General features: G+C 39.3%; 2 protein-coding genes across 8 annotated transcripts; one reads left to right on the plus strand and one right to left on the minus strand.

The window, feature by feature from the left end:
* Positions 1-8,171: 8,171 nt before the first annotated feature.
* LOC122888539 (microfibrillar-associated protein 3-like) lies at positions 8,172-13,944 on the minus strand. 3 transcript variants are annotated; one of them, XM_044223120.1, is made up of 3 exons: positions 13,732-13,944; positions 12,729-12,957; positions 8,172-11,383 (listed from the first exon to the last, which is right to left on the minus strand). In XM_044223120.1, exons 1-3 carry the CDS (start codon positions 13,774-13,776, stop codon positions 10,647-10,649), a joined length of 1,011 nt encoding a protein of 336 aa, XP_044079055.1. In that variant the 5' UTR covers positions 13,777-13,944; the 3' UTR covers positions 8,172-10,646. The 3 variants fall into 3 exon arrangements, with proteins under 3 accessions (XP_044079055.1, XP_044079054.1, XP_044079056.1); XM_044223119.1 differs by having other exon boundaries at positions 12,717-12,957; XM_044223121.1 differs by having other exon boundaries at positions 12,717-13,017.
* Positions 13,945-14,920: 976 nt separating this feature from the next.
* fam114a2 (family with sequence similarity 114 member A2) lies at positions 14,921-25,953 on the plus strand. Of its 5 annotated transcripts, XM_044221471.1 has the most exons (15): positions 14,934-15,111; positions 15,954-15,983; positions 16,153-16,385; positions 17,125-17,224; positions 17,717-17,818; positions 18,008-18,111; positions 18,922-19,056; positions 19,565-19,729; positions 19,929-20,052; positions 20,158-20,243; positions 20,718-20,816; positions 21,190-21,314; positions 21,440-21,512; positions 22,436-22,489; positions 24,373-25,953. In XM_044221471.1, the coding sequence occupies exons 3-15, from the start codon at positions 16,173-16,175 to the stop codon at positions 24,472-24,474; spliced, it is 1,482 nt and encodes a 493-aa protein (XP_044077406.1). In that variant the 5' UTR covers positions 14,934-15,111; positions 15,954-15,983; positions 16,153-16,172; the 3' UTR covers positions 24,475-25,953. The 5 variants fall into 5 exon arrangements, with proteins under 5 accessions (XP_044077407.1, XP_044077406.1, XP_044077405.1 ...); XM_044221472.1 differs by lacking the exon at positions 15,954-15,983 and having other exon boundaries at positions 14,921-15,002; XM_044221470.1 differs by lacking the exon at positions 15,954-15,983 and having other exon boundaries at positions 14,934-15,178.
* The last annotated feature ends 455 nt before the right edge of the window (positions 25,954-26,408 follow it).

Genomic DNA, 26,408 nt, shown 5'->3' on the forward strand with positions numbered 1-26,408 from the left:
AGTGACCTACATATGTCGAATGTTATTGCCATGCAGCTCGTATGGAGCCCATGTTGGATGTTGGCAAGCACAAAAATAATGCTCTGTAGCATGGGACGGCCTCTGACAGCTTGTCTTAGACTGATTTCTGTAAATATAACCAGAACTAAAATCCCCCATTTGCATAGTGGCTTGAATAGTAACTTGAAGTTATTACAGCAATGTCAGCCAGCAACTTAAAGTCTTGTTTCACAGAGGAACACATCACACCTGTCTAGGAAAAGATGGAAGAAGAAGCTGGTCAATAAATATTTCATGAGTTTCATTATTGCATATTTATAGTGTGTCTGCCACTCAGTAAATCTCTCTGAGTCTGTGCCGTGAAACGATCTTTAACCCAACGGCCACAAAGTCGAGCCATTCAGCACAGGCGAGGCAGAGTCGTGGAATTTAACTGTCCTGCCAAGTGAAGCCAGCGCAGCGGTTACTGCCACTGAAACGACAACAAGGGCAGAATCTTGTTAGCTGATCTACTGCGGTGTGACGTTTGTCTTCGAGAGCATCAGGACACAATATGTGCAACAGAAAACACCTACAGCAAATGAGGGGAGTGAACTTTGTAAATTACAATGAGTTTGGGTTTTTATCTGTGTTGCTGCTTAATGCAATGAGTGTCTAATTGCTCAGCAGGAGAGTGAGGGAGAAATGATATGGAAGTATAAAAGTGTAAATTGAATGTTAAAGGAAAGGGCTTTTGTAAGGCTTCCACTCTATACTATACACATTAATAATCATCCCAAAATGTGTCTGAGCCAAAGGAATTACGCTAAAGGAAAACTAAGCCAAAAACTAGGTACTAAAAACATCAGTGTTAATTGAAATGCAGTGATATGGGGCCGATATGTTTCAGTTGGTAGCTCAGGTCGGCATTTAATCATAGGGTCAGTAGTTTGATCCCCAGTTCCTCTTGTCCACATGTCGGAGTGTCCTTGAGCAAGACAGTGAACCTCAAACTGCTCGGGGAAGTTAGTTGCTTTGGACAAAAGTGTCTGCTAAATTAAATCGAATAAAAGTATAATAAAAAAACACAACCAAATAAATAAATAAAAACTATAGTAAATAAAACTGTAGTACATTATCTTGTGTGTTTGTAAAACTAAATAAAAGAAAAAGCATTTAATAAAGACCATCAACCCCTCGTATTTGTGCTAACTCTGACTGCTGTCCCTCTGACGAAAATGCAGAAGTAGCATGACGTCAGCATGACACAAAGTTTGCCCCTTTTCATTTTCTGTGGGACGGGAGCGAATTCCAAACAACACAGAACTGATTTGTGATGTGAAAGAAGGGGAATGTTAACCTGGCATCTCTGCAGTGGTTTACTGCAAAACTGACAATGACAAAGTGATGCAGTGGTGGGTCAAGAAGTTATTACCTGCTGTGAATAAATGTTTAGGGGGGGGGGAGATTATTATTGTAGTTTCTGGGATCCCTATTTTGTATGTCCCTTGACTCCAAGATTAAAAACAAAGTGCTGTTGGCACAAGGTCACGTAACTTGTAGGAGAACGTTGTAGGGTGCTTATTTACACAGTATTTGCTATCAAGAAAGCTACCTGCTAGCTTTCGAGTGCTGACACGCCCACAGTGAGGAGTGAGAGGTGGCGAGAGGTGAGTTTTTCCTCATTCAAATCGAGGGTCTAAGGACAGAGGGTGTTGTATGCTGCACAGATTGTAAAGTCCCTTGAGCCAAATAGTGATTTGTGAAATTGGGCTATATAAATAAAATTCACTTGACTTGAATTTGGTATAATTTGCTTCTACAGCCACCCTACTACAATGGAGGCGTAATGAATTGTGTTTGTGCTGCTCAAAGCACTTTTTAAAACTTGACATCAATGTGTCAACCCTGTCTCCTCGAAATGACGTGGGGGGAGGTAGGGAAGGTAATGCCACCCGGATTATGTTTTCTTTTAAAATAATGAGGAAATGTTGTTAATAGACGTAACGGGCAAGTCGCAGAAATGCTGAACATATCAGCAGAATGTTCACTGACAACACATTTCATTTGTTTTACACCAAAATATTGAAAATATCCGATCTTGCAATACAATATTCCCTCATAGATGATACCGCGTTATCAAACGTTTTTGTGGTTAAAATGAGAAAATAGCCACATGACATGTATAGTAACGCAGCTGGAACCTTTTAAATTGCAGGCTGGAGCAGAGGTCAGGTGTCACAGAAATAATTATGATTGCCTTTGTTGGTTTGAAGAATAATAATGGAAATGAAGGAACCTCTGTAGCAAAATTTCTACAGAACCCAGGGCTTTAATTTAAGGCACTTATGGTCTGAGTAAGGCTCACATAATGCAACAAATTATAACTTGCATCAGGCTCTGTTTGCTTCTTTGGGACTCAAATTGCTCTCAGTGCAGCACACACCTGGACTCCTGAGTGGAGGCAATTCCCTGCTCCATTTTTGATATTTCTTCGAGTACACTCTGAAGTTGAGGAAAGCCTCATTAATAATACCTAAAAGTTTGGATTGGGACTTTAACCAAACACCTTCGGGTCTTTTTAGGAAATGAAGTGTGGCACACTGTGGGTTCAAAATGTACTTCTTCAATTCAAAATGTTCCAAATTGAGTGACTCTATTTACTGCACACTCTGGTGATTCAGTCTTCACATGGGAATATCAAATCTGGGTGAAAATGTTTGAAATGATCTGCGCTTCTGTTTATTTTCCAGTGAAAAATAGGAAAAATCTGCCAGCTGAATGTTATTGCCATGCTGCTGATGCAAAAGTGATGTTTGTGGGTGATATCATTAGAAGTGTATTTGCCTTTCTGAATCAAAGCATCCACTATTATGCCATGAAGGCTATTTCACAGCCTTGATTGAATTATTCCCACTGGATGTTGATGACACGAACACTTCCACATGTCACACATGGTTTTCTTTCCTTAACTCCTTCATTCTCAGTAACAGTATTTCATGGGTCTATACTTTCGCAATAATTAGCAGTTTCCTGGGAAGAACTATGTAATTTTGTAGTGTTTATAAGGACATGTGCTGAATTCCCACACACTTTCTGCACAACGTTTATTAGAAATGCAACATTTCGAAGTAAGAAGTTGACAAAGGTCCACGACTGATACATTGTATTTCTAATGCTGACAGTGTGTGGGAATTCAGCACTTTCTTTTACATGATTTCATTTTGATATGCACCTTTCTACCAGATGTGCAATTAGACAGCGCTTTGTGCTGATTATAGAGAAAAAAAGAGACTGTTTAATTGGTGCACTTCCAATTGATTAATTCCAATTGATTGCTAGTGTAGCAAATCTGGTGTACATATAAAATTCAAAATTTGTCAACGGCCAAGCACACAATTCAGCATATATGGAGAATATAGTTTTCATTAATAAATCAATAATAGATGAATGATTACTTTTGTTTAAATTAAGCTTTTATGTCAAGGTATTTTCATACTTAGTCCACAAAACTTCCTAGAAAATTATTAGGAAAGTACTGACCTGTAAAATAAAGCATTGCATTATTTTTTACACCTGTCCTTGACCTCATGAGGTTTTACATTAAGGAAGGAAAAATTGTTGGGAAATAACCACTCAGACCTACCCAGACCTACAATGTGCAGAATGATGATGATGTGTCCCAGTAAAGTACAGTCTTATGGTGCAGTGGTCCAGTGCCCCCCTTGAGACTGACCTACAACTTCAAAGCACAGTCAGTCCTACTGACTTCCTCCTAGTCACAACCTTTCCATATGACCTCATTTGGCCAACGTCATTGCTCACCACTCTCACATTTTCCCTCCAGATGTTTTCTCTCTGTGCAGTACGTATCTGTCCAAGGATGCAAGGAGCCATCAGAAGATGTGACCCCAATACCTTCACCCCAGTCCCCAGCAAGCCCAGCCCGCCACTGTGATGCTTCTGCAGCCATTATTTCCCATTAGTGCCTGACAGCGGGGCCGTTTGTAGCAGCTAGACCCTGCAGAGAATCAGGTCAGCCACAGTGCCTTTGTTAGCATACATGCTGTTTGACCTCACCTGGACCATTCCCTGATGCATATTTTTGTTGGAGGTTATCTGAAAATAAGGACATGTAAGCTTGAAACCTAAAATTTGCTGTAAATAGGTTGCTTTGACTGAATGCAAATACTACAGAGTACAGTTGAAGCTATCTTAATGTAAAACAAGTAGCCTGTGTAAACTTTATTTATATAGCACTTTTCAAAACAGTATTACAAAGTGTTTTTCATTAGGGACAAAGAAGAGAGAAAATAGACAATGAATAACAAGACTAAGAGTCTGCAGCTAAACCAGCAGCTCTGTGAGGCTGTACTTAGGCACAGCGGTTCTTTGAGCTAAATGCTAATGTCAGAATGCTAACATTCTCTCAGTGACAATTTCAATTCAGTTCAATTTAATTTATATAGCGCCAATTCATAACAGAAGTTATCTCATTGCGCTTATCCTATAAAGCAGGTCTAGACTGTACTCTTTATAACATTATTTACAGAGACCCAAAAAATCCCACCATGAGCAAACATTTGGCCACAGTGGCAAGAAAAAACTTCTTTTAAGAGGCAGAAACCTCGGGCAGAACCAGACTCAATGGTGGGCGGCCATCCGCCATTAGGTTTTGAGAGAGAGAGAGAGAGAGAGAGAGAGAGAGAGAGGGAGAGGTTTTGGTGGGGGGGAGGCACAATGCAATCATGCTGATGTTTAGCATGTATAATGTTCACAATTGTCACCATCTTAGTTTAGTATGTTAACATGCTAACACGTGCTAATTAACACCAAACACAAAGTACAGCTGAGGCTGATGGGAATGTTATTAGTTTTGCAGGTATTTGGTCATAAGCCAAAGTATTGGACACATGATGATGGCGCTATGAAAGGTCAGGTGATCACCAAAGTCATTAAGATTCGTCGGGTACCGTAAATGTCTGTACCAAATTTTGTGCCTGTCCATCTAGCAGATGTTGACATATTTCACTGGATAAGTGAACATTTTGACCTGCTGGTGGCGCAAGATCAGAAGTTATGGGATCACCAAGGTCAGTAGGTTTAGTCCTCTGGGGACCATGAATGTATGAAGTAAATTTCATGGCAATCCTTTCAATAGTTGTTGAGATATTTCAGTCTGGACCAAAGCAGCGCTCTGACCAACAGGCCGACAAAAAATCTATTTTCATATATGGAAATAGATGGAGTTGAAAATTGTACTAACTCCATCCAGCACAGAGTGGACAATACTACCCCTGTCCACATACCTTTGTGTACTTTTTGTCTGGGGCTGTTTTTCATGGTTTGGGCCCCTTAGTTCCAACAAAGGGAAATCTTAATATCCTACTACAGCATGCAATTATTGTTGTTATATTGTGTGTGGCCCTTTCCTGTTTCAGCATGACAATGACCTTGTGCACAAAGTCAGGTTTATAAAGAAATGGTTTTCCCAGTTTGGTGTGGAAGAACTTGACTGGCCTGCATTCAACACCTTTGGGTCGAACTGGAACACAGTCTGTGAGGCCTTATTAGCCAACATCAGCGGTCGACCTTAAAGTCTGATATGGGTGTACTGTCGAGGTGTCCAAATACCTTTGTTTGCGTGTGTTCAGTGTACAATTGATCTCAAAGCTGAGAGGATAACACCATGTTTGGGATCATGCCAGTGAATCACGAAAGTAAACACACAGACACACAGCTGGAACAGCAGAGCTAATCACGGTTGCTGCATCTGCACCGAGTCCTCTCGTCTAATGAACAGATATGACGAGCACTTCTCTCATCGTTTCATCTAATTCATCATCTACTGTCCTTGGCTTTTTTCCTGTCTTTTTTCCTTCAGGCTGATTAGAAATAAAATGCAATTAGAGACAGTTTTCTTCTGACCCGATTTTATGAGCAATTTAAATACAAGAGGCCCAAATTTACTGCACGGACAGGCTTCATTCATTTATGTAAGTATGCATAATCACACACACATACCAGTCTGTAGAAGGCTCTGTCTTGCATGCAAACACACTCAACATACACACTAGTTGGTCCAAATGTGTGTGTGTGTATATATATATAATATATATATATATATGTATGTATGTATTGCCCTTATAGACACACAAATTCAGTCGCCGTCCTTTTTAGCCTCATCAATTTGTTAAATTACCTCAATGACACTGAGGGCCCGCTGAAAATATCCTATCCATACAATCTTCCTTCCCTCTCTCCTTAAACGTCTGCTTTGGCTCGGCATGATGAATGATCGCTCGGACCAATCAATTCTATTTAGATAAGCTGGCCTCCAGAGAGGACAGGAAAGGGAAGAAGGATGCATTTTTTGAGTTATTCAACACAGAGGCCCAAGGTTATTGTTATTTGGGCTGCTCTCCAAACTGTTATTTCTCAGGTAGGGCAGGCTGTAACATTTTGGTAGCTGTATTCCAGGAGATTAAAGGGAAAGTTCGGGTTTTCTGAAGTGGGGCTGTATGAGGTATTTTAGCCACCTAAAAGAAGGCCTACTGAAAAAAATCAATATCAGTTCACGTGTCAGACAGCCATTTCCTTTGGAACTACATTTTCTCAACTGTAGAACTTGTATTTTCTTAACTGTATTCCTACGCATAAGCGCAACTTGGCTGCACACTGTATAACACCAACAGACATCAGCTGTTTGGATCAGAAAGTGCTGTTGGAGATCAGACTGAAATCAAACTTTGCTTTTCTTAACAATTCACTTCCCATTTCCTTTCACAGTTTCAACTAGGTCTCAGATCCGCTGTTATTACACCAGACCTTCTATCTAGTCAGTTCTATAGAACTAGCCTTGGCCAGTTTTCAATTAGGTACAGAGGTCCAGTGACATGGAACAGCTTTTCTGCTTCACCACGCAGTCACTCCTCATTTCTGATGTTTAAAACAGATCTTAAACAACTTTTCTTGATGGAGTACAGTACTATGTAAATGAGGTATGATACAGTGTATGAAAGCAGTGCAAATATATGTTATTGTAATCCTTGGTTTATTTTTTTCTTCCTGTAGGTATTTTTGTTTGGAAATTGTATTCTCTTCTTTCTTTAAGATATTTTAAAGATATTTATGTGTGTTTGTAAATTTGTATCTTTAATTTCAATGTTAGGTGGGTTCTTTTTACAAGCCCTCAGGGTTTTTTTCATTCCACCTCTGCATTTTCTTATGTTATTGTATATTTCTTACTCTTTTGTTTTATTTTATTATATGCACAAAGCTAAACTAAAACTTGAAAGAACTAAATGTTGAAATGTTAAAGAGTTTGTGGTTACAGATGAAGAGGAAAAAGAACCAAAAAGATAAAAAAAAAAAGGACAAGGATGCAATTTAAATGTAATGTTATAATACGCCTCCGTTTTGGTGGCAGTCATCAACTCTGCTGGTGGTCCAGCATCACAAACTCTTTTGGGTGGACAACCACTGTTCAAACCCGCAATACTTTATTGTAAATTCTAGGAGAGATCCCAAAGTTTCCAAATACCGGTATATTGAATATTTCAACTTGAGCTAAGCTAATAGCATAAATTAAGTGTTGGAACAAGCAGATGCTTAAAGAAGAATTACAGGAAAAATCAAAGTTCACTCTGGAAGATGTTGCTTTTTCATTTAGTGTTTTTTTACACTTCTTTGTTTCTTTCTCTGAACTGAATAAAGGACTTTGGATCAACTGTTTTCAGTTTAAGTACTATTTAAATGATGATGAGTATATGCACTGGTAGAAATTTCACTGTGTATATTTAAGACTATTCTGGTTTTCTAGCTTTACCCACGTTATGACGTTCCTCTCAAGTCACTGTGAAATGGCAACCAGCAAACAACTACAGATGTTCAAACTGTATTCAGTACTTCATCCAAGCAAGACGGTGAAATCTGGAACTTAAAGCAACGCTTTGCCCGAGATGTGGTAACACTTCAGCAGTTAATCTCTCCCTGGTCCTTTAACAATGATATCAAGTGTTCATCGACAGCTGTTAATGTGCAAAACGACCCTTCAGGAGTGTTTTAGGTGGTGAATGCACCAATGTTGTAGCGGATATAAAGAAGTGATGGTTTACCCAACAGCGCCACCCAGTGGCTCATTAGCAGTGTTACCTGAAAGGGCAGAAATAACCAGCACACAAACATCTGCACATTTTTGATTGTATATATTTAATTACTGTCAATTATAGGATTTTTTTTTCTCTTGTGGTCTGAAAAAACATTCCCTTTCAACCTGAGAATGACCTCTTTAGGATCTCTTTAAACACCTATGAAACCATTTCACGCAGCAGCAGCATAATAGCAAAATTCAAAGTACAAAATAGTATCACAATTAATCAAAAAACTTTTTGTTCGACCATAGTTATCAAGTTCTACAACTGATTCACAAATTGCACACCTTACATGATACAATTTTCTTACATATCCCTCTGAGACACAGTAAAGAAGCTGCTGTCCCGGTTTCTCTTTTCTTTTGGCCTCTGACCTTGTTCTTAGGTTCTAAAACTTCCTCATAGCAACAGATACAACAGAGTTTCCGTGTGATTTTGAGAAGGACTTTCTTTTTGTCTTTTACTTCAAGAGCTTGAAACACGCTCCAAAACGATTCTATAGAAACTATCAAGCATTTAAAACATGGTCAAATGTGACTTTTTAAGCCTTGTGAGGGATGGACATGCTTATATTATTCGACACCAAACCCAGGATATGGACAGTCTGAGTATTCATATTTATACATTTAAACCTCTACACAAAACACACAAACTTGCTCCCAACGGGTCACTATTTACCTTCCTGTGTTTATAGTGACATTTGTAAGTTACATTTGTAAAGACACGCTTAATAATTAGAATAGTGAAGCGTGTCTTTACAAATGTAACTTACAAATGTCACTATAAACACAGAGAAAAACTGCTGCATCACCTTCATTAAAAAAAAAAAAGTCCCTGACTTTTCCAGGCATGCACACACCAAAATCTGATAGATTATATCTGCATATTTATGACATTTTCCATCACAGCAGAAATGTTTTGGAGCTCTAATATAAAAATAATCACATTTATATTTCAGTTCCTCTGCTGTCTCTGAAAGGTAAAAGTAGCTGGAAGCTTGGTGTTTACTCTGCAACGTTTTTGAAAATCCCCTCAAACATTTTAATTATGGTTTTTTTAACATGTTTACTTCTTTTATTAAAACAGTCACTCTGAAGTAAAACCCAGCCTGTAATCAACTGATGTCCTGACAATCAAAGACCCGAATAGAGAGACATGGAGATGGCAATCAAGTCTGTGAAGCGACATGTTTCTGAGGCATTATTTCAAAGTCTTAAACTTCCTCTGAGTGTCAGGTGATTGATAGGAAGCAATGACATGAAAACAATGAAATGTGGATATTTCATCACATTTTGTTCTTTGAAAGCCGACTGTCAAAGTGAACGGCAGCAAATGGAGTCTTCTGAAGGAGGAAAAAGAGCTCTTATATCTGCTGCTACGCTAGCTGTGTGCAGAAAAACCCAAAGAGTAAAGAGTTGAGGGCAACGCACTACACAAACATGAAAACTAAAACTAAAAGCTATTTAAGACAAGAGGAAATACACAATTCTGAGCTGAGTCGATGCAGTTTGGCTCTGGTCAAACTTACAGGCATCATTAATCCTTATTTGAAATCACAGAGAATCACAAGTGAGCTGGGTGGCATCACAGAGGCCTGCTGGTCTAAGACAAATATCGCATAACTGCAACGTTCCGATTCAAATTCAGCTAGGACATTTTGTTGCGTCTCTCTCTCTCTGCCCTCAGGTTTCCTGTCTAACTCTCCACTGCACCCTATAAAGGCAAAATGCCCCAAAAATAATCTTAAAAATGTTAAGGGGTTGCACTGAATACAAGAATCACTGAGCCATGTACAATTTTCTACGGCTGTTTATTGAGATGCCGGTTTGATTTGGTACCAGTTACAATTTTATAAGAATTGAGGATTTGTTCAGAAACTTTTGATTCCTGAAAGCAAAAGTTGACCTTCCTTCAACGTTACGAGATAGGCATATGTCAGTGCATGTGTATAGTGTTAACGATATGGCAGATGGGAGCAATCGCTTACAAGTGAGACTTCAGTAAGCTTGACAAAAGACGTAATCACTGCATGAACAGTTTTATGCAGGAAAGAGGAAGAACATGACTCAGCAGGTATAGAACGCAGTATTTTGATGTAGATGTAGTCATGATGTCAAAGATCAGCTGACGCCAGGACGTCCATCCCAAGGAAAAACAAGTGGAAAACAGCCAGAATCCAACTTGGACATGGCAAGAGAGAATATGTATATTTTTCTTGACTTTACCTTTTAACCAAAAAGAATTATATCGCACTCTGCCAATACGGACTGTTTATCGCCTTGAAACAAAGCTGGTTTTTGCTTTGAATGTGTTGTGGTTTCCTTTCTTACTCAAACAGTAGGACAAGATATGGAGTCAGGATTCGCTAAAAATGAGAATCGATAAGCAGAACTAGAATCGCAAAAATCTAAATGATAACCAACCCCACAATTTTCTGCTGATTTTCTAAGCGCTTGCAGTTAGACACCTTACACTTGACAAAATGTGTTTCTCCTGATGGGATTCAGACTGAGGTTATATGTTGCTCTCATAGGACATCTCCGTGTCCTTTTCCTCGACCTTCTCAGAAACCGTGTGGACTGACACTTTGATGTCCGCGCCTCCATTGTTCCCTTGTCTTTCGCTTGACAGCAGCGCCTGACACACCTCCTCTTCCTCTCCATTTCTGTCGGAGGAGGGCGGGCCTATAGCTTGTCTGTTCCCAGACGCCGACGCCCCGACCTGCTCTGTAGGGTGAGGCCCCGTGTGAGGCCCCGGGTTCACCGTCTCCACAACATCCTCCCCGAACACGCGGCAGTTTAGGATGAGCGGCGGCAGAGGAACGCTCCGTGCCAGCTCCTCCATGTGACGGGCAAACTCCATGGTCTTGTACTGCGTGACCTTGGCGAGCTCCAGCGTCTTGGCCGACGTGATGATGGGAATGCGCTTGGCGACCTCAAACGCCCTCTGCAGCTTCTCTGTGCCCTCGGTGCGGAAGAACTCGTTGATGGCTCTCTCCGTCTTCTTGAGATGGCTGCTGACCATGCAGAGCCGCGCCACGTTGAGGATCATGGTGATGGTGAAGGCCACCAGGCAGATGATGACGTAGTAAAGGCCCAGGCCGCTGTCGGTGTGGGCTACACGCAGAGTGACGGTGTAGTTTTTGGTCCCGCCGGCGCCATTGGAGGAGACGCAGGTGTATCGGCCGCGGTCCTCGAAGGAGACCACAGTGATGTTCAGGGCGCCATTCTCCTGAATCTGCCACTTCCCACCTGGAGTCAAAACACATAAGACAACAAGACAAAGACAGTTTTAGTTTTACCAGAAACTTTAGAGATGTGAGTTGAGAACTGGGAAAACAGAGCGTCATTAAGAGCGGATTAGAAAATTCTCACCATCTCCTCCATCAAGCAGTTTGTAATGCAGCATCAAAAATGTTTACACTGGCCAAGAAACCCAGTTAACGCTAATATAATTTCAATTTTACTTGAAAAATGAGCATACAAAACACTACCTGATGAGATAAAAGTGGTTGTATATATGAGATTAGATTCAACAAACAACAATAATACTGCATTAGTGTTGACTCACAAACTGCTTGTGCACTGTGGCGTCAGAGTTTACTGAGAGCACAACTTAGACTGACACAGCGTTCGACTGATAACGGTTCATGACGGCGATTCCAACAAGGGCTGGGATGATAACAAATATTGAGGAATTGGGAGGAAATCATTGATAAATAGCAATATTTTTTGCTATATCAGCATTTTTGATACCTGAAAACTGGACTGAATGCCAAAATGTTATTGAAAGTTCATTTTCATGTCAAAATAATACTACTAATAATAATAATAATACTAATAATAATAATACTAATACTAATAATAATACTAATAATAATAATAATAATAAGTATTCAGTGTAAAATTAAACACATTGTGTCATTATGTATGCATGTTATTGTAATTTTATTACATATAGCCTATTCTTATGATTAAAATAGCATTTTGGTATTAGTATGGTACGGATAACTTTTTGACTATTGTTACTTTTGACACCAAAAGTTATGTATCTTTTTGATCTGTAGAAAAGTCTGTCTGTACAAAATGTTATTGTGTTGCATTGTTTCCCACTGTACTGTACTGTACCGTTTTCTCTACGGGTTTCTACTGTTGGGAGTGGTTTCCTTTCTTCTGTCTTATCTATTTGCTTGTGGAATTATTTACAATTATTTACAAGTTTGAGCCTACTTTTAATGTTAAATCCTCAATATCACCAAATCGATGCTTAGAAGTGTTTAGAAGTGTGTTGTTTGACTACTGGGGTGTTTGACTGTGTCCCTGTTTAAATGCACCTGTTTGTACATTACAAATGCACATTAAGGGAAGGCGTGGTATCTGATTTTTCCGCTTTGATGAAAGCTTTCTAACGATACTGAGAACACAGTACATACTACTTTACTTTGATGTTTTTTGCCTTGGCCACCATCTACAGTTGGGTGTTCGTTCTTTTTTACTTTTTTCATATAAAACAACTATGTACTATGTAAAAAAACCTCAAAGTTGTTCATGAACTTCTTCTCAGCACAGCGTTTCCTTCTCCTACCTGTGTCCTCACCCAGCACACGTCCTTTAGAGTTGTACCACTTGATGTCATTGTGGCCTCCGGTCACGTTACACTCAATCAGCATGCTGGATCCTTCCTTCACCACGAGGTCCCCGCTGGAGGGGACGCTGGTCAGCCGCATGGAGGACGCCGCCTCCGCCTCTGACCCATTCTGAGCTCCGTCTGCTGTCCAGCCACCGAGCAGCAGGACTGAGAGAAGCAGGTGTGACAGGTGGTGCTTCTGAAGTGGTAACATGTCAAAAGGAGTTACAGCTTCAGCTCACATTTAGACGAGACAAACCTGCAAAACAGGAAGAGTCAACGATAAAGGCTGATGCAGCAACACAGGACTGTAGACACTTACATGCTAGTGTCTTCATAATCTATAGTCCTGTCCATCTTTGATAAATCTTTATCTATTGCACTTTTCAGTATTTCAACATACACACATGAATCCTCAGGACATACTACTTTCATGGATTCATTTTTAATTAAATGTAGAAATCTCTTGAGTTTTAGCTGTGACATTTAAACCACATTTTCAATCTGAAACTTTTTCTTACCACTCTTGATTTTTTGCTTCATTGCATATTTTTAACTACAATAATATATCTTATTAGTTACTGACTTAGTGACTTTTCATGTCCTGTTTTCATTGTCTGAAGTTGTTTCTCTTACAGCAAAGATTTTTAGATGAAATATTGTTAATTTGATTTGGTTCCTTTGACTTTTCAGTGCGTCATAAAAGCATTGGTTAAAAAAACAAAACCAATAAAGCAGTGAAGATAACTGTTAATGAGTTATGGCATAAATACCAGTCCTGTTCTGGTAATTTGTGTAAGGAATAGTTGATTTAAATAAATAGTATTTTTATAATACAGTTATTAAGCAGTAAATACCAAGCTCCTCTGGCATAACGTTGGTGTATCGAGCACATTTTACCTGAGGAAGAAGGACACCAACACATAAAACACCAAATTCACCAAAACCTCAAATCTGAGCCAGTGATTCTCACCTGCTGCTCGGACAGCGACCAAAACAACAAATCCTCGACCGACATTTAAGCAACAAACAATCCCTGTAACTTGGTGTATGTTGAAATATGTTCCTCTTACTCCTATTTCAGTCTGTTATTCAGCGTTTACCCTCAAACAAAGCAAACACGCTCCGTCGCGGTCCGTTCACTTCCTGCTTCAGGTAGGAGTGAGTGGGCGTGGCTTGTTCTCAATTCTCCCATTCAGGTAGGTGACTTCATCTGGGAAAGTATATACATACTGTGTAATCAGTGTTGAATTAAAGATAGCTTATGTAATACTTAATAATGATAATAATTATAATTTTTCATCTAATATTTTCGTGTATTTGTATATTTAATATCTAACACATTTTCAAACTATTTGTTTTATTTCATTGCTTATACACAAAACATTTTGGATTAATGTAGAACATTTTATTAAGCACGAAGGCTGAACAATCACTGTAACTACAAGGCAGAGACTTCTCTTTGTTTTACAAACTGTGAGTTACGAACTGAGATGGACAAGATTTATTTTTGTAGGCTACATGTGACATGCCCAATATGTCCAAACCTGGAAATGTTTTGCCAAGCACTGCTTGCAGAAGACAGATGTGTTATAATAGGAAAGCTGTGAAAATACATAGTATTTTTTGTTGAATATAGTATATATGATTTTTTTTACTATGTTAATTAATTGTGTATAAGTATGTATTGATTATATAATTGTCATTTGCATTTCTATTTTCTAGAATAAATACATTAATGAATTACTTGATTTTTAAAAACAGACCTGGAAGACAAACGACAAATAAATATTAATGTCTTTTATTTTTGAGACCCAAAGTTAAGTTTTGCCGGAAGTTATAATTATTTTATTTTGAAGGCATCGGAAGTCTGCATTACTTGACGTGGTGAATCATTGCATCAAGCTACCTAACGAGAGAGAGAGACCGGTAGTATGGCGGGTTTTCCTTCAAAATAAAATCGTAACACCTGTCACCCCTGAAACAGTCAAATAACATCTAAATGTACACCAAACTTTTCAGATGTGTCTAATTGCTTAAATTGCTGTCCCGATACAGATTCCCACTTTACCGTATTTTCCCGATGATCTTTATTTTACAGTAATTGTGTTGAAACCCAAATGGTCAAAAAAAAAAAAAAAAACATATTTTATTTCGAAGATGCTAACCGGAACTTATTGCTCGCTGTTGGACCTGGACAGTGACAACAAAATGTGACGTGGCTAATCCTGATGTACAAAAAGAGTGAGAAAACCTCTATGAGTAAACTGTTTACAGGAAAACTAAAAGGCGTTTAACGTGTAGAAACAGAAGTGCCAACCGAAGTAAAGACGATAAAGCTGTCTTGGTTTTGGTAAGGAAACTGTTAGCAGACTGGGGTAACGTTAACTGCTAGCATCAAGACTTTGACAGGAGAAAAGGTCAGTTTATAGCAGAAGTATCACAGTGTAGGTTGTGTTTTTCCGACTAAGTTATGCGTTGATAATTATTTAAACAACTTATATTGGTAAAAATAATAAAAAAAAGAACCTAACACTCCTCTTAGCCATATTGTCAAATGCATGACTGAGTCATTAGCTTATCAAAGCCTCTAGCAACCCGTAGTTAAAGCTTGAATAACAATGCCACTAAGACTAGTTACAATACTACAATAATACTAACAGCTAATGGATAATGGTGCTTACATATCTGAATGTGAGGTTAATGTAATGTATATAATAATATAAATTCTTGTTCCTGATGTATATGTGATGCATTTGCTTCAGGAATGAGTATTTTCATGCACAGCGATGTGGATACACAGTATATACAATATACTGAATTGGTTTTAACTTTTGTTAAAACTAACACTCCCTCCAGCTGCACAGATAACCAACAGCTGAAGAGTTGACTGCTGATCCCTGGGTGTAGTTGAAATGCATTCAGGGAAATGTATGTAGTCACCAAAACAGTGAATTACATCATTTTATTACCATATTTATTGTATTATTGACTCCTGGAACGAATTCATTAAATGTCGCAGAGTGTTTGAAGCGAACGGTGGAAGAAGGATCTGATTTTTCTTTAAACATCCCAGCTGGAAACTTTTAACAGTCTCCCTATGTTTATTTAGTCATGTGTTTTAAAAAAAAAACCCTTGTCACCTCAAAATCTTCAAGTTGATCTTCAACTAATCCTGTTTTCGGTTCTCTTCAGGACAAACCAGCTCTGCATTAACTTCTGCAGGTTTGTTTTGTAGCCCACAAAAAACTGAAATTAAACTTTAATTTTGTTCCCAGCTTGGTCTGTAAGCATTCGATACTCTCAATATCAACACGCCACACTGTATGCAGGACTTTAATTGGATACTTATCTGACTAATAACTATATCCTTTGTTATATTTTCACTGTGCAGGCATGTACTGAGACATTAAGATGTCAGACAGCGGAGCTACAGCAGCGGAGGGTTCAGAGATGGCACCAGAGATTCGGGATGCCCCTCCTGCCGAAACGCCTGACAGCTCCTCGCAGACCACACCTGACATCTCGACTGACGTGGCCCCGACGAGGAAAGCCAGGAGGAGACCAGACGCCAAACCTGCAGCCGAAGTTGAGGAGAGGCCGAAAGCAGAGGAGCAACCGCCAAAGGCACTGATGAGATATTTATTGTTAATACGAGACAAAACAAATAATGGTAAAGAGAGAATTTCTTGGGGAATGCTCGTTTGAGAGCATATGCCTTTAACTAGACAAATATTGCATAACATTTTCTCAGAGGTCATTTAGCTGTAATTTCCATCTAGGCGTTGGTCACTTGGTCAACACTTTGGCTGATGAAATGCTCATGAAAATATCAAACCTTTTTGATAACAGTTTTATAAAGCCATCATTGAAAGTACTCTCACTTCATTGAAGACAATCTGGTATGGCAGCTCAGAGAGTCGCACACCCTAAAGTACAGCAAAAAATACTACTGTACTAAATAAACTAAATAATATCTGAAGTGTCTCTCACACTGCTCACTACATATTCCATCATTTGTCCCCTGGGAGGCACTACAGACCTCTGTCCATCATTCAGGGACTCTGATTGCTGCTCCTTTTTCCTAGCATGACTATTCAAGTGTTAACTGTGAATTTTAAACAAGCTACAGTTTTTTGCAAGTGTTTTGACACTATTGATAAGCCTCGTCGTGTATCAGTTGAATTGTCCGCCAGCCCCAGGGTCACACCAAAGGTCACTTGTTTGTGTGTACAAAAGTCCTTGATTTTGTCTTTCTGTTTCTCTTACTCATTCACGACCTCTGTCTCCTGTTTTCTCTCTGTCGTTTCTTTCCCTCCTCCTCCTTCCGTCCTCATCCCCTCTATCCTCATGTCCTCTCTCTCAGATGTCCAGTGAGTCCACTGTGTCTCAGGGTGGTTGGGGATACTGGGGCAGCTGGGGCAAATCCATCTTATCCACAGCAACAGCTACTGTGTCCACTGTGGGTGAGTATAGACCACCTAACCCAATCTTTGTGTATTATATAGAATGTGTATGGTGGTAGTTTTAGTTGTCTACTTGGAGAGCTGTCCTAAAAAACTACAGCCAGTCATCTAAACACATGCTTAAGCTTTGTCTTGCCTTGTTCCACATCTTCGTTTGAAACAAAGTACCATGCCATGGGATATTGTTTATTTAAAGCTTTAATAGTTCAGCAGATTTACTATGCAGTTATGTGAGATCCCTCTTGGAACCTAAAAAATCATTTCTATGAACCTTAGATTTATCCTTTTCAAGGTAAATGTAGTTTTGTGTTTGCATGCATGTGTGCTGGTTTATGTTGTTAATTGTACTTGAACTAAAGTGATCAAAGAAGAGTCCAAGAAATAATTTGAATTCACTCCAAAAACAAAAAACTCACCTCACCGTCTTTCTGCCTGTTACCGTTCAGACTTCTTCTATACTATACATGCTGCTTGTCTCTCCTGTTCGTCCAGGCCAAGGGCTCACTCATGTGATAGAGAAGGCAGAGACGTCGCTGGGTATCCCCAGTCCGACCGAACTCTCTGCGCAAGTTGAGGAAGAGCAGAAAGAGCAGGGTGAGGCTTTACTGTATGTTGTGTCTTGTGTAGTTAAGGCACAACACTGGGTTAACTGGTCCAATCATCATGGATCTACCCTCCTTGTACACAGAAATATATGAATATGAGTTAATTTATCACACATCACATATTGTCTCCATATTGTGTTAACCTTGTATGTATGTATTGTGTTTGTTTCTCCTGCAGGTGAAGCCAGCAGCGAGACAGACAAAGCAGCAGGAGATGGATCGGCAGTGGTGGGAAGTGCGATGGGAATGCTGTCGTCGCTCACCAGCGTCGTCCAGAGCACAGTAAGCAGAAATATTGTGTGTTTTTGTTTCTGTTCCTTGGAAGGAGGAAAGAGATGTTCACATGTTTCAAGTGCATCTTAAACATCCAGTTTTTCATATCTCATAGAGCAGAAAGAGCAGAGTAGGTTTTGTGTGGAGCACTGATACTGAAAATGTACGGCTCTTGAGAAATGGTAGCATTGCAATGCTGTTGTCCAGTTACTCTCAACTATTTTCTATTATTTAAAGCCAGTTCACTTGTGATTAATCTTTTAAAAATGTTCCAAGACAGTAAATGTGAGCATGACTCTGTGTTATCAGGTCCAGTTTTGGTGATTTCTGAAAAAAATAAAGGATTACATTTTCCTTTGTGGGTTGAGAACCTTTTCCAAACCTTTCAGACAGTGCCAACAAAAACAAACCGTATTTCCAAAGTTGACATTTTGGAAATATGTAGTTTTCACTTAATATCAGCAAAATTAGTATGACACGATGCCAGGTTGTTTTGAATTTTTAAAATGTGTGTTTAGTTCAACAGGTGCAGCCATTTTGCTAAAACATCATCCTTGTTCCATTTCTTCCTCACCAGAGAATAACTGCCCAGCCCAAGTATAGTTTTTTTAACTTCAGGTCACTATTGATGCATCTGTATTTGCCCAGTTTGATGCAGCAACCAAGCTAACAACAAAACCTTTAAAAGTTAGTATCATGTAGTCTTTACCCTCCTTGATAACTCGTTAATTCACTCATTAAATATGTTATATGTCGTGTAAGTCCTTTGCAGGCGTTGTTGTTGTGGATAACTAGGCTCTTCATATTTTCTTCACACAGGGGAAAACGGTGATAACGGGCGGGCTGGATGCTCTGGAGTTCATCGGGAAGAAGACGATGGATGTGATAGCAGAAGGTGATCCCGGATTTAAGAAGACCAAAGGACTGATGAACAGGAACTCCACTCTGTCTCAGGTAGGCAGACCATCGTCAAATATGTACACGAGGATCTCATTTTAAAAGTGCTACATATTTATGTTTGATGAGGGACTGGAATATTAATTAAATCTAGTCTAAATTTGACCATCAGCATTTCATAAAGACAGTTTGTAATCTCATCTCATCCATCTTGTTTTACCTCTTTATGTCTGTTTATGGCCAAAAATGAAATAAATGAGAATAAAATGAAATTTAAAAAATTTGATAGAATTGAATAAAATACAAAAGACTAAACAAAGTTAATCTCAGTGAATCTAAATTAAGTAAGATGACACAAGATGTAAATAAAAACAGTTTTCAAAAATAATTTTATTTCCACAAAGTAGATTTTCTGAAGGTTTCAACCGCTTTAAGACAGACAAAGAAATGACTAAAGAGTGTTTTATCAGCGTTAAGTGAAACAAACAGAAACAAACTTCAGCTGACTTAAACTGCTTTACTCCTGATTGTCTCCTTCAACTTTTCATCTCTCTCTGTCTCATAGGTGTTGAGGGAGGCAAAGGAGCGAGAGGAGCTGCAGACAGCAGAGACAGAGTGGTCAGATTCCGAGAAGAAGGTGGTCGCTCACTACGGGATGCTGTTTGATGAATTTCAGGGTCTGTCTCACCTCGAGGCGCTGGAGATTCTGTCTCGAGAGAGCGAGGCTAAGGTTTGATGGGGTTTCATTCTAAAATATGACATCTTCTGCGGCTAAATAGCCATACTGAGACGTCGTTTTACATTACATCATTCAATAGCATCTGGTAAAAGCCTCAAATGTGACAGTTTTTCTTTGTTGTTGATTTTTGTGTGTGTGTGTGTGTGTGTGTGTGTGTGTGTGTGTGTGTGTGTGTGTGTGTGTGCTGTAGGTGAAGTCGGTGCTGACCACTCTATCAGGAGATAAGCTGGTTCAGCTCAGAGAAGAGCTGGATCTCATCAAGGACTCTTTCTCCCTGGTGGAGTTTGATGACGAGGAAGTGGACGAGAAGAAAGGTAATGTCTCTATAAAAAATACCAGCACTGCAAGACGAATGCAGCATCATCTACACCAGAACTGATTGATTGACTGTACTATTGATTGTACATTTCCAATTCCAGATGAAGATGGCTCAGAGTTTGAGAGGGAGTTAACGGAGGCCTTGGAGGGTCTCAGTGTCACTGCCACAGCTGACAAACTCAGCAAGGTACCAACTACACATTTCTGCTCAAGTCAATTTTATTTACATAGCCCAACATCACAATTCACAATTTGCCTCAAGGGGCTTTACAATATTTACAGCATACAACACCCTGCGTCCTTAGACCCTCGATTCGAAAATTCCTGTGTTTTGGATCGGATTCCTGTTCAGTTTTTGTTGAGTCATTCACGAGGCCGCAATTTGTAGTGCTGTTGATGCGGCTGGACAAAATAACGGGACTATGTGGCAGTATAATCCAGTCAAATATAACGCTATCACAAATTTCAGCCTCACAAAGTACTGTAGAGTTGAATCAAACCCTGTCTGACACAGTCTAGATGGGAAACAAAATGACACTGTAAGTGTCACAGAGGTAGTATTTATTGTATGGCTGTTGTTTTGGATTCCATTAGATTGTGCAGTTCTTGTTTTTATTGTGGTCAACTGGTGGTTCACAAACCTAAGCAATCCTTCCAACAGGCCTGTAAGAGCACCTGCAGCCAGATCACGGACATGACCAGACCAGAGAAGGAAGAGGAAGAGAGCCAGGAGGACGTAAAGAAAACACTCTCTGTAGAGGTATGCTGATATTAACCATGATCAATATTTAACATTACAAAGGAGGAAAGCATTGGTTGCTATCAGACCTCCTCGCTTATTTCTAACAGGTTCAACTCATAGCTTTATTACAAGGCTTAAATTTTTGTGAATTTCACGGTAAAAGCGAGATGTTCTTTTGTCTGTGCAGCCTGTTGTATTTGGAACGAGTGAAACTGACTTATTATTTTAAGAAATCTTAACATTTTAACACACTGCTGGATGTTTTTGTAGTATGTTTCTTGTTTCAGTCCACAAAGTTTCCTCTGCATGCGGTTTCTGGTCCATTCAGGTGTGCGTGTGCATGTGTGTGCGGGCGGGCGTGTGTGTGTGTGTGTATTTTGAATTTTGTCAGGAGGTTCATGCTGCAGCCATCAGGAGTCTGGCGGAGCTGACGGCTCGATCCATCGAGCTTTTCCACAAACTGGCCGAGATGATCCTCTTCTCCAACGGCAGCACTGAGGCCGGCGCTCTGTCACAGTAAGGCTACATGGATTTTCTCTTTGAACGTGTGTGGAGACACTGCAAGAGCTGCACTGTAGAAATTCACAGTTTCATCTGTACTTTAACTAAACGTCTGTATTTTTCATGTTGTCTGTCCTCAGGTTAACTGTTGTCCTGTGTAAAGAAATCTCACTACTTTCCAAGAAGTTCACATCCTGCTTAACAACTGCAGGGGTAAGTGTGATGATTCTAACGTAGCTCTGTGTATCAAAGAGTTTGGTCCTGCAATTAGACATTTCACCTGAATATAGGAAATACTGTACGTCCAGGCCATTGTTTGGAGACAGTTTAAGACTGTTGATAACCAAATTGCTGAATTTGTTGAGTGTGGGATTATTGAGTATTTTCATCACCATCATCATCACATTATTTTGAACCATTAAAGTAATAAAGGTTAAGTTGACTAGGTGTTTGTTTTTTTTTTTGTTTTTTTTATGCCGCTATCCCATAATGCTTTATGGGAAGTGTAGTACCCAGTGTTTTTGGAGCTTGATCCATACTAGGGACTAAGTCACTATATCCTAACTTCTGCTGCTTCAATTTTGAAAATGCAGTCTCCCAACTATATGAACATGCAACACTAAATCAATGTGTGCCCCTTTAATGGTGCTATGAGGACACACCTGAAGTCATAACATTGTATTATCAATAATTATCAATAACTGCTAATCAGCTTTTCAATTTGCTGTGCTGAATGTGTCTGCTTGTTTGTACCTCACAGGAAGCAATGAATTTTAAATCAGTGGTTTGTTTAACATAAACAGAAGAACTGGGTTTTGCATTGGGAGAAATAACTAGCATAGCATGAAAATTCTTAGGTAACGCACCATAAAGAGTAACTTAACACCCCCTGAAAATCTGATCTTCGGTGACCTCCGGCATTTTCTCATCTTTAAGTCACTTCATCCTTCTGTTTGTTTCCACCCACGTTTTTCTGGTCTATCTGTCAAACTTCATACGGCAGCAAAACTCTCATACGTGCTGCTGTCAGCATTTTCATTCCCCAAACTGCTTTTGTCATTATGACCCATTTTCACTGCTGCTGTTTGTTCCTCTGAGAGCTGATTGTAATTTAATCTAAACGTTCTGTTTTACAGTCGAATGAGAAGGGAGATGTCCTCAACCCGCTGATAACAGGAGTCTTTTTAGAGGTTTGTGTCATAGTACTACAGCACTCTCATCACACACGCACACTGGGGCTGTTGGAACCAATTTCGTGAGTCGAGTATAAATTGAATAGTAAAAAAAAAAAATGAATATCAAATGCTGAAATTACTATTCAAATGTGTATTTATTTTATTTTTTTTATAAATGTGCTGGCTGACATTAGCGAATCTCGCCCTTCTCGCCTTGGCCTACCCGCATGTGAAAACGAAATGCTTCGTCACCTCTGATGAACAATAAAGTTTTCACGTTCAATGTGTTAACGTCAACCTCTAACATTATAATATCCGAAATGTAACAGAAATGGCAGAAAGCGACCCTGATAACACCCTGGCAAGCTAGGTGATCTACAGTCCAAGGAACTGCAGCTGAAGCAGGCACGAATGACATCTTTTTTCCTCCCTCCTCCTCATCGCGGGGCTTACCAACTGCCCACCAAAAGGCGATTACAGACAGGAAAAAAAAAAAAAAAAAAGTTGACAACGTTATTCATTTTGTGCCTAAGCTTAATTATTATTTAGAAAGAAAGCTATCACCTGTCTAATTCCAAATGTTTATTGGTAATGTTGGAATGCCATCTAGTGGACAGAATGTATAACAACCACATGCTGATAGTGGCATTGGCGATGCTTAAGCCTGTGTATACATGGTATAAGTACATAGTGCATATTAATAATAGGCTAAATTTGAGCATTAGAAATTTGAATATAATTTGAATATTAAAAATAATAAGGAATGAAATTCGAATGGGATTGACAGCCCTAATGCACACACAGTGTAATTAAATCTATGTCACACTATTGCAGTTTTATCCCTATCCATTTTATGTCTCAAAAAGAACATTTGATTTGACTTTCCGATGCAAACACACACAGTACCACAGTCAGTTTTAAACAGATTTTTGTTTGTTTTATGTGTAGTTGTTCCTGTTGGACATGTGAAGGTTTTTCCGCTGTTTCACAGTTTTGGTGATTCCACCTCTAGTGAATTTGACATGCTGTATGGAATTCCACTGCGGGTTGATTCTTGGACCTTTAATCTTTGTATGCTTCTGTTTTGCTCTATAATTGGCAAACACAAGATCAGTCATCGTAGCTATGCAGGTGACACACAACTCTAGATTTCACTATCTCCTGATTACATGAGATGGATGTCACAAGACTTCCTGTAGGTGAACAGAGAAAACACTGAGATCCTTGCATTGTGTGCAACGGTTCAGAGGAAGCAAATCTGCACATTAAGAGTCCAAAATTTAAAACTTCATCAAGTCATTGATGCTGACTTCTTATTCACTCATCAGCAGCATCAACAAAGTAGCCTTTCATCATCTCAGGAATATTTCAAAAATGTGATGCTTTACATCCCAGTTAGATTTTGATTCAGGATTTTTTGCACGGCAATGTATATAGTAATTTATAGTTATTTAGCCAATTATTTTCAAAAAATAATTTAAAACCTCTGTAAAGGGGCGGAGATTATCTCACCTGTTTCCAGTACAAATTAAGTGATTGGAAGAATTTCCTAAAATCATGTGTCATTTTCTTGATACATGTGCAGCAATCTACATTCTGCTGGTACTCACCCTTTTATTTCTAGAAAAGTCCTCAGATAATTAGGGGAAACTGTGCTGGGAACAAGTGAAATTATCTCACATCATTGGTAGAAAGGTTTCCTCCTTGAAGAAAAAGGTTGTGGAGGCTGAAGAAGAGCCTAAATAAGATGTTATGGAGGATGTTTTGCAGTTGGATTGTCTGCATTTGTGTCATTGGGCTTTACAGGCACAAATATGGACATTTCAGAAAGATATTAAAATACTGTGTTACATGTTACATTTTGATATGAGTCAATCATGAATCATCTTTCCTCACAGGCATCCAACAGTGCGTCTTACATCCAGGATGCTTTCCAGCTGCTGATGCCCATACTGGAGATCTCCCACATCCAGAGGAGAGCTGGATCCACGGAGCAGTGACCAGCTGACGTCCCCTCTGCTGTCCATCGCTGCCATGACGCTGGGACTCAGTCACAGCAGAGAACTGACACATCTTAAAAACTTCTTTTTAAAAATCACTTGCATCTGCTCTTACTATGTCTGGTTTTCATCGCAGGACAAAATCAATTCCACGCCTGTGAGGAAAAGTGTGTTTTTGTCAAACAGTGTTAAGTTGTTTTGCATTGCTGGTTTAATTGTAAAGCACTGTACATGGACTCATTGACATACAGTGTTGAAAAGGGCTGGATCTACCAGCTAAGGGGAACAAATGTATTTGTGATGAACAGGGAGCGACTTCTTGTTCTTCCTTTTATTCTAACATGTACACTATTTTTTTCCCCCTGAGAGCACTTGTGCTCTTAACCCAAAAATCTCAATTCTGCCTCAGAACACTTTCACAACAAAACCGTGTGTCTCATAATAAACAGTAAGACATATTGATAATGTAATTGTCTATTACTGCACAGAGAATAGTTGGGAATTGGTTTTCTATGCATATCTCTTTAAAACTGTGCAACATACGGCTGGTCCTGGAGCAGTTGGGAGGCTTTTGGCAACCTTGGTATCATCCTCAAATCATTAGCAGACTGCCTGTAATTAGTCAACAGTGCTGCAGATCTAGTGACACCTGTTTGTACGGGGGGGGGGGTTATTACCATGTTTGCAATTCAACTTTGGTGCTTTCTTTTGCCTCTGAGTGTGTAGACCCCCTTACTGTGTACAACAATATCAGCTTTAAATAAGTATTTTCTGTCACCTGCAAACACTAGGCATCCTCACATGTTTCAGTGGCTCTCCATATAAATAATCACTTCCTTTTTTCTCTTTAGCCAGCCCCAGAATTGAAGACTTAAGACTTGGATTTGTGGTAAGTTGGATTTAAGGCAAAAACGACTTACTGCTGTGAGACTTGATTTGATTCTTGAAAGCAAAAACATTAAAGTCTCGAGTTTTAAAACAGCTCTGGTGAAAAGATCAAATGGTGATTCCCAATACCTGCGTATTGATTACCCTATGTCCCCTAAAAGAGCTGGTACCTCGAGAGAAATCCTCTTTTGCATCCCTGTTCTAATCGAGTAAATAAAATGCAGTTTTTCATCCTTCCCAATCCCTGACATATCGGACAAAACTCACAGCTCTGTTTTCTCTTTATTCCCCTCTCTTGTAAATTTCCGATGTCCAGTTAGAGAAATATGAAAAGATATACAGATTGCACATTTCAGTCATTTTAAGCTTATCTCCCCCTTTATTGTCATCAAATTCATTATTTGTGAAACTTAAGCATAACGTCAGGTGTTTATTAATCAACAAATGAACTTCTATCTGCCATAAAGGTTGTGATTTTCTTCTTTTAGCCAGTTGAATTCAGTTTTCTGATATTGAACTGTTAACAGGAGTGTGTTGTGGCCATGTAAAGTGCTATTTTTTCGAGCAATAAACTGTACTCTATATCAGGTATTTGAGGTGGTTTTCAAATAAATGTGCTTTCATGTAGGTAAATTACAGATTTAGTGGACTAGTTTACTGTGTATTAAAATACATGTCAATCATATTGGAAGTAATAGCGGGTTAAAATCCTGTTATAGATTTTTGATGGTTGAAGGGACACATACCTTTTGTGTGCTTTTGATCTAGTTGTGTTCCATTAGTTCCAATGAAGAGAAATCTTAATGTTACAGCATACAATGATATTTTAGTGTGTGCTTTCAACTTTGTGGCAACAGTTTGGGGAAGGCCCTCTCCTGTTTCAACATGACAACAGACGCCTGGCCTCAACCCCATCCAACACCTTTGGGATGAACTGGAACGTGGACTCAAAGCCAGGTCTTAACAACCAATCCCAGTGTCGGACCTCACTGGTGTGCTTGTGGGTGAATGGGAGCAAATCCCTGCTGCCAGGTTCCCAAATCTGG

This window comes from Siniperca chuatsi, linkage group LG14 (assembly GCF_020085105.1).
Source record: "Siniperca chuatsi isolate FFG_IHB_CAS linkage group LG14, ASM2008510v1, whole genome shotgun sequence".
Classification (NCBI taxonomy): domain Eukaryota; kingdom Metazoa; phylum Chordata; class Actinopteri; order Centrarchiformes; family Sinipercidae; genus Siniperca; species Siniperca chuatsi.